The sequence below is a fragment of the Babylonia areolata genome, chromosome 12 (assembly GCF_041734735.1).
Source record: "Babylonia areolata isolate BAREFJ2019XMU chromosome 12, ASM4173473v1, whole genome shotgun sequence".
Lineage (NCBI taxonomy): Eukaryota > Metazoa > Mollusca > Gastropoda > Neogastropoda > Buccinidae > Babylonia > Babylonia areolata.
The window spans coordinates 41,603,605-41,618,847 of NC_134887.1; the positions used below are offsets into that span (position 1 = coordinate 41,603,605).

The 15,243-nt window shown below is 43.8% G+C and overlaps 1 protein-coding gene across 1 annotated transcript in view; it reads left to right on the top strand.

Annotated features, from left to right (window-relative positions):
* The window catches only part of LOC143288634 (clathrin heavy chain 1-like), a 40,964-nt gene that overhangs the window by 13,643 nt on the left and 12,078 nt on the right, over positions 1-15,243 (top strand). Inside the window, exons 12-25 of the mRNA XM_076597294.1 lie at positions 731-868; positions 1,590-1,682; positions 3,228-3,299; positions 4,105-4,285; positions 5,777-5,940; positions 6,953-7,078; positions 7,525-7,667; positions 8,282-8,404; positions 9,520-9,754; positions 10,507-10,652; positions 11,456-11,639; positions 12,041-12,233; positions 12,917-13,074; positions 14,047-14,211. Of these exons, the coding sequence (XP_076453409.1) occupies positions 731-868; positions 1,590-1,682; positions 3,228-3,299; positions 4,105-4,285; positions 5,777-5,940; positions 6,953-7,078; positions 7,525-7,667; positions 8,282-8,404; positions 9,520-9,754; positions 10,507-10,652; positions 11,456-11,639; positions 12,041-12,233; positions 12,917-13,074; positions 14,047-14,211 (2,121 nt within the window). The remainder of the gene's footprint in view (positions 1-730; positions 869-1,589; positions 1,683-3,227; positions 3,300-4,104; positions 4,286-5,776; positions 5,941-6,952; positions 7,079-7,524; positions 7,668-8,281; positions 8,405-9,519; positions 9,755-10,506; positions 10,653-11,455; positions 11,640-12,040; positions 12,234-12,916; positions 13,075-14,046; positions 14,212-15,243) is intronic.

Below are 15,243 nucleotides of genomic sequence, written 5' to 3' on the forward strand. Positions count from 1 at the left end.
AACATGACTTGCATAAAGTTGGCCAAATGGCAGTGGCTAATGATCTGGGGTTAAACAATGGATGGTAGGTACAGTTGCTTGCCAGTGATATTTTGGATAATTTTTATGATACCTTTGTTCTGTCAGATAAAAGATTTCCTTAGGGAGAACCAGTTGACAGATTTCGCAAAGAAAAAATTCAGTTCAGATCTGCACTTACAGTGTGTAAGGTGGGAGAGTGATGAATGAAAAGGGGAGGGTGAGTGCAGTTGGCAGTGAAATGTGAACACACATGTTGGCACTGGTAGTGTTGAGCTGACCACCACAGTCAGTGGTCATATGTTCGGGCAGTGTCTGTTTATGGCCTGTGATAGAGGTCATTTAACGTGACCCACTGGCACAAGTTAATGTTGTTTAGGTGTTTAAAATTGTTAGTAAAATTTTTTATTGCTTTTAACAAACTACTCCTAAAACAGTTAAGTGTTGTTTGATATTTCACTGATTGGATGTCTTATGGTTGATCCACTCGTTAGTGAATGTGTACTGTTGAATCATGATTTGAATGTCTTGTCATTGATCTGTCAAGCAGCACACAAGGCAGCATGTGACCATGTTTTCTGAGATTTGAGACCAGCTCAGCTGTGCATCTTATGTTGTTGGATTAGGAGTAGTGTGTGATGTTCAGAAAGTCTTGTCACTGACCATGGAAATCACTGACAGGGCAGCACCGGTGTGGGTTGTGATGTTGCAGATTGTGGACGTGTTCATGGAGTTCAACCTTATCCAGCAGTGCACATCATTCTTGCTGGACGCTCTGAAGAACAACCGCCCTGCCGAGGGACCGCTGCAGACACGTCTGCTGGAGATGAACCTCATGTCTGCTCCTCAGGTACCTCAGGGGGCCGGCCTGACTTGGGGGGGGGGGGGGGGGGGGAATACAGGACACTGAGGAGAGGGGAGGGGTGTGTAGGTGTGTCCTTTGATTTTACATCTTTTAACTTTGAGTTATATTGTATGTAGTTGTGCGTGTGTGTGTGCCCAGCTGAAAGTTTGTTGTTTTTTTTGTCAAGAGAAAGCATTTGTTTGATGGATTCCTAATGTCAGCATTGTGTGTCAGCAGTAAAACACAAATAAATTGTAGCATTCACATTCACATGCACAAGGATACTTTTCTTGTATTTCATTCTCCAAGCTTCCGCTAAGATTCAAGCACACATCCAGAACGGTATTTTATTTGAAGCAGAAGACAGGATAAACTCAGTTGCATTTATGTCAGTTGTTTTTTTTAAACGAAGAAACATGCAACAAAAGCAAAGAAACAACAATAAGCCCATGAAATTCATCTTTTACATTTGATCTTTCTTTCCTTTGATTCAGAGGTGTGGTGTGAAAACACCAAGATTTGTATACATTCATTATTATTATTATCATTATTATTATCAATATGTGATGAAACTGCTACAAGTTCAGCTTTCGCTTGGTCATCGACAAGGGCAGAGAATTGCTTAGGCAGTAATGACAGACACACAGATGAGGCCTGTTTAGGGATGGCTGACAGATGATAATTGTTGAGGCCTGTGACGTTGATGGAAAACCTATGTATGTGACAGGTGGCAGACGCCATCCTGGGCAACCAGATGTTCACGCACTACGACCGTGCCCACATTGCCCAGCTGTGTGAGAAGGCTGGCCTGTTACAGAGGGTGAGTACAGTACCATGCACTCTTCTTAGTTGTTTGTTGATAGAACACATCTCTTTCGTCTGTTGTCTGTCTGTCTGTGGTGTACCATGCTCTGTGCTTCGTTCGTCTGCTGATACAGTACATCTCTTTTGTCTGTTGTCTGTTTGTTTGTGGTGTACCTTGCTCTGTGCTTCGTCGTCTGCTGATACAGTACATCTCTTTCGTCTGTTGTCTGTCTGACTGTGGTGTACCTTGCTCTGTGCTTCGTTGTCTGCTGATACAGTACATCTCTTTTGTCTGTTGTCTGTTTGTTTGTGGTGTACCTTGCTCTGTGCTTCGTTGTCTGCTGATACAGTACATCTCTTTTGTCTGTTGTCTGTTTGTGGTGTACCTTGCTCTGTGCTTCGTTGTCTGCTGATACATCTCTTTTGTCTGTTGTCTGTTTGTCTGTGGTGTACCTTGCTCTGTGCTTCATCGTCTGCTGATACAGTACATCTCTTTTGTCTGTTGTCTGTCTGACTGTGGTGTACCTTGCTCTGTGCTTCGTTGTCTGCTGATACAGTACATCTCTTTTGTCTGTTGTCTGTTTGTGGTGTACCTTGCTCTGTGCTTCATCGTCTGCTGATACAGTACATCTCTTTTGTCTGTTGTCTGTTTGTGGTGTACCTTGCTCTGTGCTTCATCGTCTGCTGATACAGTACATCTCTTTTGTCTGTTGTCTGTTTGTGGTGTACCTTGCTCTGTGCTTCATCGTCTGCTGATACAGTACATCTCTTTTGTCTGTTGTCTGTTTGTGGTGTACCTTGCTCTGTGCTTCATCGTCTGCTGATACAGTACATCTCTTTTGTCTGTTGTCTGTCTGTCTGTGGTGTCATGGTGGTTGGGCAGTGTGACAGAACACATTTATGTTGACTGACAGGTTTGAGTGTTGTGGGTGGTGTGGTGGGGGCAGGGTATGAAAGGGGTTTCTCCTGCAAAGTGGACGTTTGCTAATGCTGCACTGTTTTTCCACTCTCCCCCCTTTTTCCCCTCCCTGGCCCACTGCTATGTCAGGGTGTCATGAAAATGAAAATGCAGTTGATAAAATCCATTATCTGTTCACTGCACTCTGTCTCTGCTGTAGTGGGCTTTGACATGGTGACTTGACACTTTCAGGTCATGCATGCTTTCGCACAGACAAGAGCCCATATAGTACTCTTTCTCTTTTACACACACACACACATGTGCAAACACTTGTGCACATGAGCATGCGCGCGCACACACACACACACTCACTCACCCATGCACACACGTACAAAATTGTGCATGCATAAACAAAAGTGCGTACATACAAGCACACGTGTGTGCACAGACACACACTCTCTCCTTCCTGACCTCAGTCCCTCTCTCCTGCCCAGACATGATAAGGGACAGAGAGAGTTTCTTGTGAGACATGCTGACTGTTGTCAAAGATTTTGAGCAGAAGAATGGGAAAAGAGGGAGGGAGGGAATGATAGAAGTGTGATTGAAGGGAAGAGAGTGATGGAGTGAGTGGAAAGAGAAATGTCAGTGATGTTTCTGTTCCAGGCTCTGGAGCACTACACGGACCTGTACGACATCAAGAGGGCCGTTGTGCACACCCACCTCCTCAACCCCGAGGTAAACACCTCACTTCTGCCTCTCTCACCTCTCTCCTCACTGTGCTCTGCATAACCTAGGCGGGAATGGTCTTTTCAGGTGTTTTTTCCCCCCCTGAATTACTTAGGCTGGAATGGTGTTTCCGGGAACTAACTTTCTTTTGATATTAAAAAAAACAAAAACAGAAACATAAAAAACCCATTGATTCTTTTTATTTACATTGGATGTCAAAGATCTCCCATTTTAAGGAAACAAAGGATGATAAGCAAGGATACACTGAATCCCAGATTTTTTTGCAGGATGTGTAAGTTTTGTATGTGGAATCTTCCTCATGTGTATAACAATGGAAAATGATTAGGATAGGCTGAAACAGATATTTGGGTGACAAAGAGAAGAGTGTCATGTGGATGACTGAAGGAAGAGTATAGCATCATGCTTATCATTCCAAAATAGCTGTATTTGTCACAGTAAAATATATATAAATTGGTGACTGTTCCTTCCGATGTTAGGGTCGTAGATAGAATGTTAAGGAAAACAAAACAAGAAAATTATGGGGGCGCCTTTTCTTCATGGGTGTACAAAACTGATGGTGGATGTGAAGTTGTAACCCAAACACTGTTCACATATACGTATGTCCATAACGGAAGAGAAAGTGTAATTGTCTGAAAAGTTTGCAAGATATGGCAGACAAATGTTTGAGATTGATGAAGTAGAAAGAGAGGAAATATTGCTGTGAAAAACAACAAAAACACTCACTAAGCTGATGCTGCCAGATGTTCAGGAAATGTAAAAACTGAGTCAAGTGTTAAAGTGTGTGTGGTGACAGTGGCTGGTGACCTACTTTGGCTCCCTGTCGGTGGAGGACTCGATAGAGTGTCTGAAGGCCATGCTGACGGCCAACATCCGCCAGAACCTGCAGGTCTGCGTCCAGATTGCCTCCAAGTACCACGAGCAGCTCACCACCGAGTCACTCATCGAGCTCTTTGAGTCTTTCAAGAGCTTTGAAGGTTAGTGTCGGGTGTGTGTGTGTTGGAGCAGTTTTTGTAAAGTGTGGTGTTCTTTGAACATCAAGACACCCTCCCAGCCCCTTCCTCAGCCCCTCCCCCTCACCCCTCCCCCACCCCTTCGTCTCTGCATTTGGCCTGTTGCTTGCCTGCATGTACATTTGGCATTTTTCGAGTTTTATTTGATTGCTGGTTGTGATTATGAAAAATGTAAAATAATATATTCTTAAATTTTCGTTATTCATGCTGCTTCAGTACTCTTAGACAGAATTGTTTCTTCTCTTAGATGATGAAAATACTATTTTCAAGTATAATTAGGAGTTTGCTGGTTTGATTACCACAGATACACATAGAAGGTGATCATCTTAATCATCAATTATGGATGTGGATTTTTTGGGGGGTTTGTGTGTGTGTGTATGTGCTTGTGTGTGTATGTGTTTGTCTGGTTTCCTTGGTGTGTTGTGTGTTACATTTGTTAACAAGAGAGGCAAGGCCTTCAAGACTTACTTGTGACTGAGAGTAAAACACACAAGCTTTTTATGTATTGAGTATTATTTCAAAATGTAATGTTTAAGGTGAGAAAGATCAGTTTAAAGCAAATTAAGTCCCCTAGCATAATTACAGAGTAATTTCCCTTTTTTACTATCTGCACCAAAACGTTTGCAAAATAAATAAAACTTCCATGCTTAGCAAAAGAACTTCCTGTTTGAACAAAAAAGGATAATAATGACTGCTCTTGTTGTTGGGTCAGAATATCAGATCAAAGTGCCAAGTTTAGAGAATACAAAAAACATAAATATAACAGTAAATGCAGTTTGCATATAATTAGGCTTCATTATTTAGAGGTGCAATACTGTTTTAAACAAGATGACTGGAAAGAACTGAATTTTTCCTATTTTTATGCCTAATTTGGTGTCAACTGACAAAGTATTTGCAGAGAAAATGTCAATGTTAAAGTTTACCACGGACACACAGACACACACACACACACACACAGAGACAACTGAACACCGGGTTAAAACATAGACTCACTTTGTTTACACAAGTGAGTCAAAAAAGAAAAAAAGGACATGTCTTTAAAGGTCATTTAAAGTCTTCAACCCACACCTTCTCAGTTTGTGTAACTTTTAAATTTCGGCTATTGTTAATGAAAAAACTTGGTTTATATTGGTGATTGATAAAGCACAAGTGCAAAAATTCCGTGTGAACATAAATTTAGATGGAAAACAGTTTTTTGAAAAAGGAAAATGATTAAAAAAAAAAAAAAGTGTGAAAAGGATCTTTCCAAATGAAATCAGTTCAGTAGCAGTGATTCGTTCAAGGAGCATAAGCTGGCACTCCTGGTGCAATAGATTAAAAAAAAAAATTGCCTTTGGGATTTTAAAGATTTTAAAAGGTTTTTTTAATTTTGTGATGAAAAATCAGTGTTACCCCTGAATTAAATCAGTAAGAGAACCCCCATTGATGGTGTATGTGTGTGTGTGTGTGTGCCAGGCTTGTTCTACTTCCTGGGGTCCATCGTGAACTTCAGCCAGGACCAGGACGTGCACTTCAAGTACATCCAGGCGGCCTGCAAGACGGGGCAGATCAAGGAGGTGGAGAGGATCTGTCGGGAGAGCAACTGCTATGACCCGGAGCGTGTCAAGAACTTCCTCAAGGTGCAGTGCCTCTGCTGGTCATGTTATGAAAGGGCTTTGGGGAGGAAGGGTTTAGGGAAAAGGTGTGGGGGAAAGGGTGCATGGGAAATGATTTTGAGATTGTGATGTGGAGAAAAGGGTTTTGAGATAAGGGTGTGCAGAAAAGGGTTTAGGGGAAAGGTTTGGGATAAGGATATGGAGGATAGGGTATGGGGGAGTGGGTTCAGGGAATTTGTGAAGAGTTTTTGGGAACGGTTATAGGGGAAAGGGTTTTGGGGTTTAGGAGAAAGTTTCAGAGGAGGGTTATAGGGGTAATGGATGTGGGATTTAGGGGGAAAAGTGTTTTGGGGAAGTGGTATGTGGGGGTTGGTCAGGCACCATTTTTTTCTGTTTTGATCTTTCTGATGGGTTAAAACAACAAAACAAAGTTGTGTGCACAGTGGTGGTTGTCCACTGGCTGTGGAGCTTGATTGAATTTTTAAGTCAGCAGAGTATTCAGTGGCTGAATCAGTCTTTGTGGCCGGCAGGATTTACAGCAGTTGACACATCTGTATGTGGTAGCATGAGCGATTGGCATTTCAGTGATTTGTTTGCTGAATGTAGTAGTCGTAACAGTGTATTTCGTTTTGGGGCTTGAGAAGGATACTGAGAAAATATGCTTTAGTCTGAAGTAATTTACTCTTGAGCACTGGTTTTTGTGTGTGTGTATGTGTGTGTGTGTGTGTGTGTGTGTGTGTGTGTGTGTGTGTGTGTGATGTGTTTTGTGTGTGTATGGATGTGTGTGTTTGAATGAGTGAGAGAGTGTGCATGTATGTTTGTGTGGGTGAGTGAGAGTGCGAGTATTTGTATGTCTGAGCGATAGTGAAGTGAGAGAGTGTGAGAGAGAGATAAGAACATGCAGATCCTAATGTAGGCAGTGGGCTGTGTGTGTGTGTGTGTGTGTGTGTGTGTGTGTGTGTGCGTGTGCGTGTGTGTGTGTGTGTGTGTGCGTGCGTGCGTGCGTGTGTGTGCGTGTGCGTGCATGTGTGTGCAGGAAGCCAAGTTGACGGACCAGCTGCCACTGATCATTGTGTGTGACCGCTTTGACTTCGTGCATGACCTGGTGCTCTACCTGTACCGCAACAACCTGCAGAAGTACATCGAGATCTACGTGCAGAAGGTGACCCACGCTTCACACATACATGCACATGCACACATGTATGCACACATACCTGCATACATGCACACACATCAAAACATACACTCTCATACATACACACACATACATGCTCACATTCATAACACATACAATAACGCACACACTCTTTACACGCTCACTGTGACTCTGTTCGAATGCACTCACTCTTATTCATACTTATGCATGCACACTCACACACTCACTCACACTCACACATGCGCTCACTTTCACATTTTTTTGTGAAATCACTTTAGCAAATAAACCATAGTCACTTTTTTTTTTTTTTTTTTTTTAGTTGTGGATGAGTTTACACAATGGGACAAGATGATCTGTGCAGGTGATGTGCAGTAAAGTACCACAATTTGTTGTGTGACCCTACAGATGTGGAGTGTGACCTGACCTGACAGGTGTGTTGGCTGTGTTAACAGGTGAACCCTGCTCGGCTGCCTGTGGTGGTGGGTGGCCTGCTTGATGTGGACTGCGCGGAGGATGTGATCAAACAGCTGATCCTGGTGGTGAAGGGACAGTTCTCCACTGACGAGCTGGTGGAGGAGGTGGAGAAACGGAACAGGTGAGGAGCCCTGAGACTTGTTCCCTGCTCCCTGCCTGGAGTAGCCAGTCTCCAACACTTTCACCCTCGCTCGCATGCACTTGTGGACAGTGCACACAGCGACTGGTCGCGGACACATGCAGACATATGTGCACATGCACAATCATGCATTTGTGCAGACACACACATGTACAGTCTCAGGTTTTTGTTTCCTGTTTTTCTTTTACTCTCTCAAGTGTTTCTCAGACTGGAGTCAAAAGATTTGAGTTGCCATGATAGAATTTTCAAGTGAATAGTTTAGCACTAGGTTGTACTGTTAGGTGGAGGAGGTCAGCATTTCTCTTGTTGTACTACCAGTCCATTTCCAGTAGGATGAATAAGGATGTATTGTTTAACAGCATGGTGTGTGCCTGATGCAAAATCCTTCAGCAGTCCCTTTGTAGTTACACAGTGAAATTGAAGATCTCATTTGTCAGATATTGATGTTTATATCAGATGTTAGTGTCATGTTCAGATGATGTGATCACATATGCACATGCTGACAGTGAACATCTTTTCTGTGTGTGTGTGTGTGTACTTGTGTGTGCATGTATGTGTGCGTGTGCATGTATGTGTGTGTGTGTGTGTGTGTGAAGGTTGAAGCTGCTGCTGCCCTGGCTGGAGACCCGTGTCCATGAGGGTGTGAACGAACCAGCCACCCACAATGCACTGGCCAAGATCTACATTGACAGCAACAACAACCCTGAGAGATTCCTCAGGTCAGTGCACATCAGCTGGGCTGGACACAACCTGTTCTTCTTCAACTCATCATACTGCTTGGTTGTGGATAAGGTTCCACAGGCATCAGTGTACTGTGGAGATTTCTGTTGGCTGGCTGTGAAACATAGCTTTGCCCTTGGAGTTTCTCATGTGTGTGTCTTGTGAGGTGAAGTAGATGTACCTGGGCAAAGCTGAGCTGCCTTTAAGTATTTTTGTAGTGAGTTTAAATTTGATTTTTTTTTTGTATTGGGGAGCAATGGTAAGTGATGTTGATATGGAGTTGATATTTGGATTTGTAGGGAGGTATAGTGTGATGGGTGGGTTGATCAGAGATGTGTGTGTATGCTTTAATATTAAGAGGGTATACCAGGGGATTGTGTACACATAGCAGTGATACATACGTACAGCTGATGGTTTGCATGAGCAAAAATTCCAGTCATGTGACTACATGTAGTGTTGGGAACATAATACTTGTTGAAGTATTTGCCCTAACTTCATATGATGTTCACATGTTGTGTGCAAAGGAAGCCAGTTCTGTGATGGCCATGTGATGACAGCTTGACTCGTAGAGGGACATGCTTAACTTCATTTGCCAGCATGGTGTTCAGAGTATGGTCTGCAGACAGAGCCACTTGGCTGGGGAGTATTGTCAGACTGGAGGTACCTGTCCAGCTGATCACATTAATGGCTGGGGAGTATTGTCGGACTGGAGGTACCTGTCCAGCTGATCACATTAATGGCTGGGGAGTATTGTCAGACTGGAGGTACCTGTCCAGCTGATCACATTAATGGCTGGGGAGTATTGTCAGACTGGAGGTACCTGTCCAGCTGATCACATTAATGGCTGGGGAGTATTGTCGGACTGGAGGTACCTGTCCAGCTGATCACATTAATGGCTGGGGAGTATTGTCAGACTGGAGGTACCTGTCCAGCTGATCACATTAATGGCTGGGGAGTATTGTCAGACTGGAGGTACCTGTCCAGCTGATCACATTAATCTCGTGTGCAAAAGAAAACCAGTTGCATGTGGGGAATGTTGGGCAGGCAGACAGACATTTGTTTGACACGGGTAGATAGACATCTGTTTGACTCTCTGTGTTGGCGTGGTGTGCAGAGAGAACCAGTTCTACGACAGTCGTGTGGTGGGCAAGTACTGTGAGAAGCGTGACCCCCACCTGGCCTGCGTGGCGTATGAGCGTGGGACGTGTGACGAAGAGCTGATCAAGGTGTGCAATGAGAACTCCCTCTTCAAGAGCCAGGCCCGCTACCTGGTGCGTCGCCGTGACCCTGACCTCTGGGCCACCGTGCTGACAGTGGAGAATGAGTATCGCCGCCAGCTGATTGACCAGGTGGGTTGGGGGCTGTGAGATTAAACATGGGATGTGGGGCTCACCTTGGTTGCAGTATTTCCCTATTATATACAGATTTCTGTTATGCCAGTTTTGTGATTGAAAAAAAGATTTTTGTGTTGAGTTTTCCCCCCTTTATTTTACTTTTGTTAGGTATTAAGACATGCAGTTACATTAAGAGGCTTCTAAGCCTTGGCCGCAGTCTTTTCAGAATTTCAAAAATCAGTCACTTCACCTGTGGGCTCTTGAGAAACATGATCAGTCACTTCCACCTGTGGGCTCTTGAGAAACATGTGACACATCAGAACGCTTCTGGTTATCTGTGCTGTATGGTTGTAAGGACATATTTGTACTGTGTTCATGTGTGAGGCGTATGTGTTTATATGTGAAGTGTATGTGTTCATGTGTGAGGCGTATGTGTTTATATGTGAAGTGTGTGTGAAGGTGAGATCTGGAAGGAAGAGGAAGCATGCATGTTAGTGTGTTTGATGTGTACATGTAAGTATATATTCTGTTTGTATTACACTTTGTTCAAGAAAACATATTTCATGTGGATACTGTGTAAAGTAAAAATGACGGGTGGATAAGGGGGTTGGAAGGGTGGGAAGACTGATGAAGAAGATACAGGTGTGTGAGGGTAGAACTGGTGGTGTGTGACCAGGTGGTACAGACAGCGCTGTCTGTTGGAAGGGTGGGAAGACTGATGAAGAAGATACAGGTGTGTGAGGGTAGAACTGGTGGTGTGTGACCAGGTGGTACAGACAGCGCTGTCTGAGACCCAGGACCCTGAGGAGATCTCTGTGACGGTGAAGGCCTTCATGACCGCCGACCTGCCCAATGAACTGATCGAATTGCTGGAGAAAATTGTCCTGGAGAGTTCGGTCTTCTCTGAGCACAGGTAACACTGCTCTCTTGTCATGATGCATTGGTCCAGGTGTGTGTACAGACACCATAAGAATATTGACCATAGTTTCTTGTTTGTTGTTATTTTTATAAAAGCAGATTTGTTGCAGTATGTATGGGTCTTTCCACATGCTTTGAAGCCTCCTTGAATCTGAAACTAAACCGGAGTTCCATTGTATTCTCAGACATAGTGCCTGTTGCCATTCCTCACAGATAAGATTACATGCAATGCAAATTTGATGGTGCTGAAAAACAGTTGAGCTTGATAGTTCAGAACAATTTTTCATATTGTTTATCAACAGGTTTGAACACTAGGCCAGGGAGTATCAAGGTCCATACTGTGAAACAAACCACAACAGAAATGTTTCATGGGACAAATCAGGCACCACAAATAAAACTGAACAGTTGTGCTATCTCACTGCCATTTATACCTTCAGTCTGAACATCTTCCTGCATGGAGTGTCTTGAAATTCTTGCCTTGTTTCCACCCTTGTTTGTGCTCAAGAAATGCAGAAATTTAATATGCACATGCAGTATGATTGTATTTATAAAGTCTGTGAAATGTGTAAACTCTTGTGTGTCATATATTGGTTAGTGGGATCAGTACATGAGTGCAACACCTTTAGTTGGTGTGGATGACTAAATCAGCCGAATGGATGACAAGGGATGTGTGTGGGTATGCTCAAGTGCACATACACTTGTGTGAGTGTGCTTGTGCATGTCACTGTGTATGTGTTACTGTGATTTTGGTGGTGGTGTTGGCTGTGTGAGTGACGTGGATGATGATGACTGTGACAGGAACCTGCAGAACCTGCTGATCCTGACGGCCATCAAAGCAGACCGTACACGTGTGATGGAGTACATCAATCGCCTGGACAACTACGATGCCCCAGACATTGCCAACATCGCCATCAGCAACGAGCTGTACGAAGAGGCCTTTGCCATCTTCAAGAAGTTTGAAGTGAACACCTCTGCCATCCAGGTTCGTCGTCGTTGTTGTCACTCTGTGTGTGGTGTGCATTTCTGTGTGCATGTGTGGTATGTGTGTGTGTGTATGTAGTTTGGTGAACTCTTTATATGTGTGTGTGAACACGTGTGTATGCCCATGTTTGTGTGTGTAGGTGCATGTTTGAGTGTCTGTGTGCATGCACACAAAAAATCATTGAGAGGAAAGGGTGAGGGATAGCTATTTTAAAAACCCTCTCAGATGTGAAAAAAAAAAAAGAATCAAATTAGCCAGTGAATGGGATCTGTGCATGTCAAGTGTGTTTTTTTTTTTTTTTTTTTTTTGTGATGGAACACTCGGTAGCTGGTAAAATGAAACCAAAGCAATCAGCCTTCATTCCCAAAATGAGCACGCCATGCCCCCCTCCACCATTGCAGGTGCTGATTGACAACGTGAACAACCTGGACAGAGCATACGAGTTTGCTGAGCGGTGCAATGACCCGGCGGTGTGGAGCCAGCTGGCCCGCGCCCAGCTGAACCAGGGGCTGGTGAAGGAGGCCATTGACTCCTACATCAAGGCTGACGACCCCTCACAGTACATGGAGGTCGTGCAGGTCGCCTCCACCAACAGTAAGTGGTGGCCACTGTGGGAGTGGGTGGTGTGGGAGCGCTTGCTTGTGGGCGATTGTCTAGGAGAGAGAAGATAGTCACTGAGTCAGTCTTAATAGAGAGAAGATGCTGTCCTTTATATAGTTCAGAGGTACAGCACAGAGCAGCCATTCTTGATCATTATTCGGCAGTCCATTGTCAAGTTTCCAAGCTGGGAGCAAGGGGAACCACTCTTTGTTTGAATGCATTCTGATTTACCATAACGAAGTGCAACTTTATGAGTTGATTTGTGTACAAATTGATTTTGTGAAATTGTCTTGTTTGTGTTATTTTACAAATTCATGGTGTGAATTTGTCTTGTTTGCATTTGGGATGAATGCCTAATTGTTTGGCATTTATGCTGTGAACAGTGCCGAATCTTTTGTATGTTACTAATGCATAAGTGTTTTGTTTTTCCTACTAATGTATCTGCCAACTGTTCAGATAATACAGCCACTGCAGTTGATGTGAGCACCATGCCAAATATGTTTCATATCTTGTATAATTCATATGAAATATGTGGCATTTTCATGTACCTTATGGGGTTTCATACATGTGATATTGTTATATACCTGTATTGTTTTTCCTGAAATAAACACGTGGCATTTTCATGTACCATTAGGGGGTTTCCTAAAATAGACCTGTGTCTGTGGTCTGCTGTGCAGATAACTGGGAGGACCTGGTCAAGTTCCTGCAGATGGCCCGCAAGAAGGCCCGGGAGACCTTTGTGGAGACAGAGCTGGTCTTCGCCTTTGCCAAAACCAACCGGCTGGCTGACATGGAAGAGTTCGTCTCTGGACCCAATCACGCCAACATTACTCAGGTACAGTAGGAGAGAGCAGAACAGAACGCTTTATTGTCATGAAACCTTTAAGGTTTGTAAGATACAGGACAATAAATGCAGATAGTTTTCTGTCCATGATGTGGTCCATGAATACTGGTTGTTAGAACAGAACAGAATAGAATGCTTTATTGTCATGAAAGTTCAAGGTTTATGGGATACAGGACAGTAAATGCTGATAGCTTCCTGTCCATTTGTTCCGTTGATACTGGTGGTTAGAACAGAACAGAATGTTTTATTCTCATGAAACCGTAAGGTTTATAAGGTACAGGACAATAAATGCTGATTGCTCCCTGTCATGAAATATTCCATAAATACCAGTTGTTAGAATAGAATTGAATTGGATAGAACTCTTTATATTCTTGTAACTTAAGGTTTACTAAACACAGGACTATAAATACAAGTGGCTCCCTGTTCATGAATAATTGTGTGTTTGTACCAAGAAATAAAGTTGTCATTGTTTTTTTGGGGGTGTGGGGGTGGGGGGGGGGGGTCAGTCTATGTTGTGTATATTTGTCTCTTTGCTGTGTAATTTTTTCTTTCCCGTCACTGATCTTAAACTCTTGTGTTCACCATTTGTGAGATTCTGTGCATGTGACCATTTTTAATCCTACCATAAAAAAAACAACACGTATCCTGTGTGTGCTATTGACTTGACCATCATTTCAGTGATAAACATAGGCATCTGAAGGAAAGCTGTTCACAGTTAGAGCAGTATCTGAATTTACTATCAGTGCAGTTTTGCTTTTGAGTTTCATAGGTAAGTTGTGAAATGAACATTTTGAAAAAATATGTTTACAGAAGTCAGTCACTGTCAAATAAAAACCAGAAAAAAAATCAGTGGATTAATGAAAACAGCAGGTTAGTAACGGCATATCAGTGCGGGGTCACTTTGAAAAGCGTGTGCTGCACAGAAAGTCACGGAAAATGTGCTGCGTGTGGTTAACCCGGCAGGTAGCGGACCGTTGCTTTGACAACAAGATGTACGAGGCGGCCAAACTGCTGTACAACAATGTGTCCAACTATGCACGCCTGGCCATCACGCTGGTGCACCTGGGAGAGTACCAGGGGGCTGTGGACGGGGCTCGCAAGGCCAACAGCACCAAGACCTGGAAAGAGGTCAGAGCCATATAGTCCCCTCCCCTCACCTCCCCCCTGTCTTTGTGTTTTGGTGGGGGTGGGGTTCTGACTGATGTTGAGTGTGTGTGACTTGCTGTGATGTGCTCTGTGTGTGTGTTGTGTGTGTGTGTGTTTTTGACTCAGGTACGTGCAGTGTGTTGTTTTGTGTGTTGTGTAGGTGTGTGTTGTGACCAGTGTGTGTTGTGTGTTTTGTGACCAGTGTGTGTTGTGCAGGTGTGTTTTGTGACCAGTGTGAGTTGTGTGTGTTTTGTGACCAGTGTGTGTGTTGTGCAGGTGTGTTTTGTGACCAGTGTGAGTTGTGTGTGTTTTGTGACCAGTGTGTGTGTTGTGCAGGTGTGTTTTTTGTGACCAGTGTGTGTGTTGTGACCAGTGTGTGTTTTGTGACCAGTGTGTGTGTTGTGCAGGTGTGTGTTTTGTGACCAGTGTGTGTGTTGTGCAGGTGTGTTTTTGTGACCAGTGTGTGTGTTGTGACCAGTGTGTGTTTTGTGACCAGTGTGTGTGTTGTGCAGGTGTGTTTTTGTGACCACTGTGTGTGTTGTGCAGGTGTGTTTTGTGACCAGTGTGAGTTGTGCAGGTGTGTTTTGTGACCAGTGTGTGTTGTGTGTGTTTTGTGACCAGTGTGTGTGTTGTGCAGGTGTGTTTTGTGACCAGTGTGTGTTGTGCAGGTGTGTTTTGTGACCAGTGTGTGTTGTGCAGGTGTGTTTTGTGACCAGTGTGTGTTGTGCAGGTGTGTTTTGTGACCAGTGTGTGTTGTGTGTGTTTTGTGACCAGTGTGTGTTGTGTATGTTTTGTGACCAGTGTGTTGTGGTGGTGTGTTTTGTGCCCAGTGTGTGTGTTGTGGAGGTGTGTTTTGTGACCAGTATGTGTTGTGTAGGTGTGTGTTTTGTGACCAGTGTGTGTTGTGTATGTTTTGTGACCAGTGTGTTGTGGTGGTGTGTTTTGTGACCAGTGTGTGTTGTGTGTGTTTTGTGCCCAGTGTGTGTGTTGTGGTGGTGTGTTTTGTGATCAGTG